This window comes from Populus trichocarpa, chromosome 10, assembly GCF_000002775.5.
Source record: "Populus trichocarpa isolate Nisqually-1 chromosome 10, P.trichocarpa_v4.1, whole genome shotgun sequence".
In the NCBI taxonomy this organism is placed as follows: Eukaryota; Viridiplantae; Streptophyta; class Magnoliopsida; order Malpighiales; family Salicaceae; genus Populus; species Populus trichocarpa.
The window spans coordinates 18,481,764-18,490,392 of record NC_037294.2 but is presented as its reverse complement, the minus strand read 5'-3'; the positions used below and the strand labels follow the sequence as shown (position 1 = coordinate 18,490,392).

Genomic DNA, 8,629 nt, shown 5'->3' with positions numbered 1-8,629 from the left:
TAAATTATTTTTAAATTAATTTGTAATTTTTAGGTATTTTTTAAGAAAACAAGTTTTTTTATATATATATTTTTCTATAATTTGATATTTTTATCATTTTACACTTTACCTATTTATTATTTTTTTATCTTAATTTTTTTTGCAATATTATTTTAGTTTTTCCTTTTCTTTTTCTTATATTTTTTTGAAAAAAATATTATTTTTTATTTTTAACAACATTTATCACTCCACACTTGACTTATTGATACCCTTTTTTTTGCTATTATATCTAATAAGCACATTTAAAATGCTTTAAACAAGAGCCAATCCATGAAAATGCTTTATACCATACACTTTGAACTCTTTATTGTATGTGATTGAATTCCTCTTTTTCGTCATTCTCGTTGGCCCTGGCTCTGTTCATGAAATATCTGTCCCTTTAATATATTTCTAGATTGCATATTAAATCTATAACGCATGCCTGGCACTAAGACTATAATTGCGAAACAAGAACAATAACTTTCAAAAAGATGCTGATTTTACGTGGGATTCTGTCCATTATGGAAAACATAGCATTCTTCTAATGTATGGTATTATTTGGCTAAATTAAACAACATAAATCTTATCGTGCTAACTATTAATCAAGAGGCTCCCGATTAAATGATTACATATTTGAAGTATATAAGAGCAATTAAAAGATAAAAATCAAACAAAATATAAAATTGTTATTTCTCGTAAGTCTAAAACGTATCTTCAAGGCCCAAGAAAAAAAATATTAAAAAGAAAAGCAACAACCAACAAAATATATTTAAATAATATATTTTTTATTTTTTAAAATTTATTTTTAACATCATTACATCAAAATAATATAAAAAATTAAAAATTAAATTTGTTTAAAAACGTTTTTTGAAGCAATAAAAATAAAGAGGCTGGTTCCACGAAAAACACAAGCAAAGCAAGCACCAGGCGTCTACGTGGAATGGATACGTGTATGATGGGAAACGTAAACGTGGAAGGTGATGGGTTTGCACGCGTGGGCAGAGAGCGTGTAATGTATAATAGAGGAGAGAGAATAGAGAAAGTGGAAGAGAAGGGGGAGGGAGGTTTCCTTTTATTGATTACTGAACAGAACAGAACCAGCCAATGCCAAAGAGAAAGGGACAATCTTTGGCTCCTTTTCTTTTCTTTAACACCTTTGTCCTTCACTTCTGTGCTCATTATTACTTACCACTACTGCTGCTTGTAAAGTGATCATGTCCTGAAATTAGGCCCAGGTGATCTCGTGAACTTCACCCCTGCCCAAAACCAACTACAACCCCCCCCCCCCCCCCTCTTTTTTTTATTGATATTATTTTATTTTATTTTTTCCTGATCGGCTGCGGTAGCTCAATGCTGACGGTGGCAAGTTATCCTGTGTGTTCCGATGGATGGTCGCTCATATACCCTTGGGAAACATTTCAAAACAATATAATATGCAAAATTTATAGATTTAGTTACAAACTAGTTTTTTCTTTTTCTTTTTTCCGCGGGCAATGTTTGGCGACGAGTTTTCTTTAACTTTTTAGACGTTTGTATGCTGAAAAATCATGCAGCATGCATAGATATAAGGTTAATATGACCGACATTATCTTTAAATAGAAGCTGCAAATTAAGCATAAAAACATGGACCCAATGGGAATGTGCTTCGCTATGAGCAGGAAAAAAAAATTAATAGCGAAAAAAAATCCAGTCAAGAAATTCTATAGTATTATAATTAAACTTATCAATGAATCAACTTTAAAAGCCCACGACTTAATGAATTGCCCTGGCTTCATGACTTGTTTGGTTGAAGCTGTGATTCGGGTCATGAACTTTATTGAATTTAATAATTTTATTTGTTTTAAAAGTACTTTCTATTTAATTATATGATAAAAAATAACTTTAATAAAATTTCATGTCAGGATATTTGTTTGAGATCACGGTAGCCCATGAAAAGCAAATGAAAACCAACCATCAAAGTTAATTTTCAGTCAACCCAAGTTAACCCCGCCAAGCATTCAATATGAGTCATTGACTCGGTCGGATTTATTGTTTATAAACACACAAACCCAATTGAGTCGAAGTCCCACCCCGTCACATGAATCCCCTATTCATACCAAGCAATCTTTGTCGTAAACACATAAACTCCAGTTCTTTTAGAGGGTGTATAATTTCTGTAAAAGAATATTTGATCAATTATGAAATGATTTATTTTTAATATGCAAAATTTGGTCGTTAATTTGATTTTAGGATTTTTGTTTGTGAAAAAAAAAAGATAATTTTATTGGGGCCATTTATTTCTTCTCTTTTTTAATTTTTTTCCTTTCATATTTGCTTCTCCGTTAGTTCTTGATTTTCCTTTTCTATTAAAAAGGTTTGCCATGCTTTATGCTGGTAAAAATTGATTATCCAATAAAATTAATAGTTTAATTAAGAATTCAGTTGATGGATATCTACATTGACTGAGAGTATTACAATAAGGAGAAAAGAAGGAAGAAAAAGAAAAGCAAAAGATAATCTATATAGCTACGTTTATCAATTTTCTACATGTTTTTCCAGGAAAGTTCTCCTTTATCTACGGCTTCAACTCCAAATAGCCGCCTTATCAGATTTTGACTGGCAAGCGATCGCTCTCTCTCTCTCTCGCGAGTGAATATAGAAATTTAGCGATCAGGTCTAGGTTTTTCCTTGTTTTCTCTAGGAAGACACGTTAATCACATGCCATTTCTATATAGATACCCGAATGGGGAGGAAACAAAAAAAAACTTGGATTCTTGTTTATAATTCATGCTGTTTGTGACTAGTTGTGAGTCCACAAGCAGCCTATCTTCATGTATTCAGCGCAGCCCACTTGTTAATTCAGTGAAAAGTGCTTTCACAAGAATATTTTTTAATTAAAACAATATTTTTTAGTTTTTTTTTTAATTTTTAATATTAACACAAGAGCACCTAAAATTACATAGATTTGATGTTTTTATTGAACCACAGAAACAAAAACAAACACTGCTGGGCAGGGTATAAAAACGCATTTGCATTGAAAAGACGTAGATTTATGTGGCATATTGAAAGCACTGCACGCTCATTGACAGCTCTGGAGGAACATTCCAAATCAAATGATACTTACAAGCCCCACCAAGTGAAGGAAGAAAAGAGAATGATGCAAGAAAACTTCCTGTACAAAATAAATACGTGTTCAGCAAACAAGTGTGGGGTATATAATATATATGCAGCATAGCATGTCTGATGTGGTTGCATACACTGAAAACCAAAACTGATACTGGAAGGATGCATTCCAGAAACAAGAGACATAAACATAGTCAAGAGTGTAAACTCATCCAGAACTTCAGTAAGAATGTGAAAGCCATGGGTGCTCTAGTGCCTCCTTTGCAGTTAGTCGCCTCAGGGGATTGAGCTCAAGCAAGTTTCTCATGAAATCAATGAATCCAACATCAGAAATCTGTAGATGATGCTCCAGTGAGGACTCCTCAGGAATAAGGTATTCTATTTGATTTGTCTCCTGGACATGGAAAGCGATGTATGAGTCAGAATTATGATTGGCAATATATTTCATCTTTCTCGGAGACAATTGAACTCAACTAGCATATTTAATCACGTCGTTTTTTTTTTATTATTAACATAGGTGTTCGGATTAGCTTGCGCGCACCTCGACTAATCCCACAGGCCCTGAAGTTAATGATCATGTAAGCCTCCAGTGGCCCTGAGGTTTGTGATACTCGAACCAGTGACCTCTAGGGAGCAAACCTAAAGCCTGACCAGTTGAGCTACACCTCTCGGGGTTAATCACGTCGTTTTTACATCTTGCTCTCATGGGGGTAATGTGCTGCCTGACCTTGTTAAACACTCAAAGCATAGATAATGAAGTGACACATCTCCTTGGCCCTTTCTCAAGAAAAAGCACAAAATAAAAACCTAAGTTGATCTGTGCTGTAATTGCTGTCTGGGACTTTCAGAAAGCACCTTCCCCCCCGTTAACTATCATATGCCTACAGAAATGAAATGAAAATGAATAACCACTAGCTGATGGATGCAGAGTTTACAAGGGCGTAATCCTTCCCTCCCTCCTGGATACTTTTATGCATCTTATATTCAAAAAAACATATTCTGAATGCATCAAGGTAAAAAGTTCAACAGTCTGCTAGTCCACATCTATCTTTTGAACTGAAAGAAACATGACAAACCTCATTTGAATAATACAGATCGTATTCTTCTGTAAAGTACTTGTGTGTTTCCTGTCCCATCACCAACATCTCTGAATGAATAGGACCCAGCATACCAATCATGCGTGCTAGGATCATTACAACGGCATCATTTGGAAATAGCACCTGACAACCCAGAGAAAACAATATAGGTTACTAGAAAAAATAATCACTGAATGCTCAAGTCAACCCAGGGCGGGTATAACTAGCAGCAATATCCACTTAAATTTTATTGAATGAAGCAAAGCAAAGCCTGACATACTTCCCCAGAGCACAGCTCAGCCAAGATGCAGCCAAGAGACCATAAGTCAATCTTCTGGTCATAGGGGAGACCTAGAATGACTTCAGGGGCTCTATATGAACGAGATTGAACATATAGGCACAAGTTGTCTGACTTAAAGCAACTGCTTCCAAGATCAATAACCTTTATCTCACATCTCCTATAACTCTTTATAAGAATGTTTTCAGGCTTTAAATCACAGTGAATAATTCCCAGGTGATGCAAGTATTCCAGTGCCTCCAAACATTGACGGGTTATGACCTGCAAGACAAACAACCAACAGCCCACCGTTATACACGTTTCTAAACCAACAGCCATGGGCATGATAAAAGAATGAGGTCACACCAAAGAATCAGAAGGAATGCTAATATGAATTAAGGCTTAACCTAACTAACCTGCAATCTGCTCAGAGTGAAATAAGCTTTTCCATCTGATTCTTGACTAAATTTCTGAAATTCATACAAGTTTGCCTTAAGGAGTTCACAAACGATGAAGAGATGCTCCTGTGAAGGTTCATTAATTAGAAAATGTTAGTAGGTGTTCAAGAATTTGACCAGTAAGAGGATGGCATAAAATTCTTTTAACAGGCACAGAATAGCATCTATATAAGGAGAGTGATTAATGAAACCATGCCAATTTTTCGGAGAAAAAATTAACTACCCATATTTTCTAGACATACTTGGTGATAGAAGTAGTCATAAAGGCGCAAAATGTGACGTTCATCCGCCGGATCATGCTTGTTGACTATCTTCAGAAGTTTAATTTCATCTAGACTCTGATCGAAAAAATCTTTGTCATTTTTAATAATCTTCAGGCAAACATCTATTCCTGTGTGAAGATCATGCGCCTGAATGACCTTACTGAAAGCAGCTGAACCTAGGTATTCCGTGACATAATATCTGCCTGCAATGACAGTATTTAGCACAATGGGCAGGTCCTTGTTTTCCTCAAATCCAGTCCTGTAGATGGCATACCAAACAAAAATGAGTGCAGTGTTCTAACAATTTAACCTGCATTGCACAAGCATCAAATCTCTGTAAAAACACAGGATTAATTCCATGACTACAAGATCTACAGTAATAGGAGGGAAAATTCTCTACGGAGGCAAGTCAGTACCTTCTGATTAAGAATGGGTGGATAAGTTGCTAGCATCGAGAAACAGGTCAGTATTATCTTAAGTTATATCGATTCCTAGTGATTTAAAACCAGCTGACAAGGCAGACACAAAAAGTTGAGCTAATTTGCCTATTTCATGGGAACACCAGCCCAATTTTAAGACTCTCTCACTTGACATGCATGCCAAAATTTGAAGCACAATGCAAGACAAAGTTTAATTAATCTACTGTCTTCAAGAACCTGTTTTTCCTGTGTATAACTCGCAGATTGAATACTTCATATTCATCCTCCTGGTTATAGTACATCAAAAGTTCGGCAGCATTAACATCTTCTCCACCTATAGCAGCCTCAAGCTCACGGGCTTCTCCATTTACTTCTCCACCATCTCCGACTTCAAAGTCATCAATTACATTTTCTATGATGTCAGAGGTACTCTTAAACCCTTCAATCCAGTCACTGTTGAGACCTTTTTTACAATAGTAATTAGCATTCTTGTTTCCCATATGCACATGGGCTATATCATAATCAGCAAGGCCTTCCCCACCTTTTAACTGAAAATCACCTAAATCAGTTTCTTTAGAGCTCAAGTAGATACAGTCAACAGGATTCTTGCTGCAAGTCCCTCCTGTTTTTTCACAGCATTTGCAATTGGAGGCTGAACTACCATCCCCCTCAATGTCTCCTTCAAGCTGGTTTCTTCTATCAAAATGATAATAACTCATTGAGTGAGCCTTGTTTTTATTATTCACAGACGTGACATTGAAAAGACACTGCTTATCCAAGTAACCAGCTGTTCCTTCAGTTTCACCTTCAGATTTATCATACAAACCCAAGTAGTTTTCAAACTGCTTCTCTGTCTCTGATGTCATGACAAACTTATCCTCACTCGGACAGCTAAAGTAGTCTGGCCCATTGAAGCAGGGAGTCATGAAGTGGCCTTCCTCTTTCTCATCATACCAACAAAAGTCATTTTGCAAATCAAAATCACGGTAATCACGTGCTGTGCCAAACTGAGACAGCCTATCAGATGAAGTTTTTGAATTAGCCTGAGATGCAGAATGAAGTCCATATGGATTTGAGAACTCTGCAGAAACAAAAAGGGGTCAAAATGCTTAATTGCCCTGCCAACTAAAATTGATATAGAACAGCAACCCAAACTACAAGCACAAAGCACGAAAGAATAACCATGGCAGGATACCAGAAACGAAACAATATTGTTATAGAGAGTTTTGCAGATAGCTTTCATTCAGCATGCAGGCTTCGATAAAATGCTCACACCAACAGATTGCTACTTTATGCGGTATATTCTCAAACTTGATTCCCAGAGATTATTTGGCGTCAGGATCAGTGCTTTGACTAATATACTGATTTCCATATTCTGAAAATGAAGTGATGATGGACTATTAATGGGGTGAAACAGAGAACGAATTTGTAGAAATGATGAAGATGAGAGGTGAGTTAATCAGAACAATGGATTCGATATTTTTTCTGAAAACGAGTGCCTTCCTGGACAAATAATTTTTCCGAATTTGACAAGGAAAAAGAAATTACGGAGGGTGAAATAATAAGAAAAAAGTGGTTTTGTAATGGCTAATATAAGGTCAAGTCCCTTACTTCAAGTCATCATCAAATAGAAATTTTCAATAACGAACCATTTACTAGTAGGAATCTTGCAGGCTATTTTGGAGCTTCAATTGCAATGATACTCTAAGAAAAGAATAAAAAAACATATCAATTTGAAAAACTTCCACATTGCAGTAAACCATATGCCATCCATCAATCTACCAAAAAAAAGATTTTAATCAAACAACATCGAGTGTCCCCTCTGGAACAACTGATGAAATCGGTCCGATTCAGAAAGGATCAGGGAGACCATTTAGCAAAGACGACACGCACAAAACAATAAATTCTTGATCCTAAATCTTTCACGATGTACGACAAGATAAAACAAAGAGTATCTGCTTAATCATAAGCAATATGATTGATCAACAAACTCAAGCGGAGCTTTTAAAAATCATATTACCAACATAACATAAACACGACTCAAGATTCTTATCTCTTGCGCATTTCTTCATCTTCTATAATCCCTTGATCAATCAAGAGATTTATAATTAAAGAAAAAACAACCAATCAAGAATTATACTTTAATCACAATCAACCAAAAAAACCTGATATAATATCAACGACTACCTGAAGAGTACACACCGCTGGCAGTAGTAGAGGACCCCAAGCTAACAAACTCATCGGCCGACGGAGACCCAGAACTCGGTTGCAACCTCTCGCCACCGCCGCCAAATCCTTCGACCTCCAGTTGCCGCCCATTCGCCGGAATCCTCACGGGTGGCAAGACAAACAAGAACTTCTCAAAGTCAAAGGAACCCAATTCAGTGTTTCTCTCATTGATGTCCTCTTTAAGAGCCAACTCTGCGTCCTTTAACCCATTTTTGCGTAGAAAATCCAACACTGCTTCCACGTCCGGGGCTGCGAGTCCTGTTTCTGTTTCTGGTCCCGCCATTAAAGAAAGTCAAAATATTTGAAGCAAAGAAGAAACTCGAGAGCAACGAAAGAGTGGTGCTTGCATGTGAATTAAGTAAATTTGGAGGGTCAAAAGTGGAAAAAAACATGACATGTTTTAAGGTTTGCATGCCTCCGAGGCTCTGACTGTTTTGCTGTAAGACTGAAGCCAGAGGGAGGTTGTCATGTCTTTGTATTACCAACTCTGGGAAGAGGGTATTGTGGGGTCACGTGACACGTGGATAAATCAGGAGCATACAAGACTTAAGTGGATGGTTCTGATGGTTTTTTGGTCTCGGTAGTTTTTGGTAGACTGTCATTTTGCTCGTTTAAGGGGACCATTTCCTACTTTTTATCTTCGAGAAAGTGTGTGTTGATCTTCTTTTTTTCACTTTTTGGTAGAGTGGGGCAGTAAATATCTTTTCCACTGCAGGGTGTGATTTGGACATTGATAGAATTTCTTGGTTCAATGAGACTTCTTGAGGGTTAATTAAGTCAGCCAGTG

General features: G+C 36.4%; 1 protein-coding gene across 7 annotated transcripts; it reads right to left on the bottom strand.

Moving 5' to 3' along the window:
• Window positions 1-3,010: 3,010 nt before the first annotated feature.
• LOC7474433 (serine/threonine-protein kinase ppk15) lies at window positions 3,011-8,414 on the bottom strand. 7 transcript variants are annotated; one of them, XR_002984505.2, is made up of 8 exons: window positions 7,798-8,406; window positions 5,851-6,694; window positions 5,174-5,453; window positions 4,890-4,997; window positions 4,477-4,755; window positions 4,197-4,340; window positions 3,255-3,514; window positions 3,011-3,169 (listed from the first exon to the last, which is right to left on the bottom strand). XR_002984505.2 is itself a non-coding variant. In XM_024611376.2 (8 exons), exons 3-8 carry the CDS (start codon window positions 6,537-6,539, stop codon window positions 3,341-3,343), a joined length of 1,674 nt encoding a protein of 557 aa, XP_024467144.1. In that variant the 5' UTR covers window positions 6,540-6,694; window positions 6,809-6,988; window positions 7,801-7,949; the 3' UTR covers window positions 3,011-3,340. The 7 variants fall into 7 exon arrangements, 5 of the variants coding, with proteins under 5 accessions (XP_024467144.1, XP_024467141.1, XP_024467143.1 ...); XM_024611376.2 differs by adding an exon at window positions 6,809-6,988 and having other exon boundaries at window positions 3,011-3,514; window positions 7,801-7,949; XR_002984506.2 differs by lacking the exon at window positions 3,011-3,169 and adding an exon at window positions 3,662-4,001 and having other exon boundaries at window positions 3,365-3,514; window positions 7,798-8,414.
• Window positions 8,415-8,629: the final 215 nt, after the last annotated feature.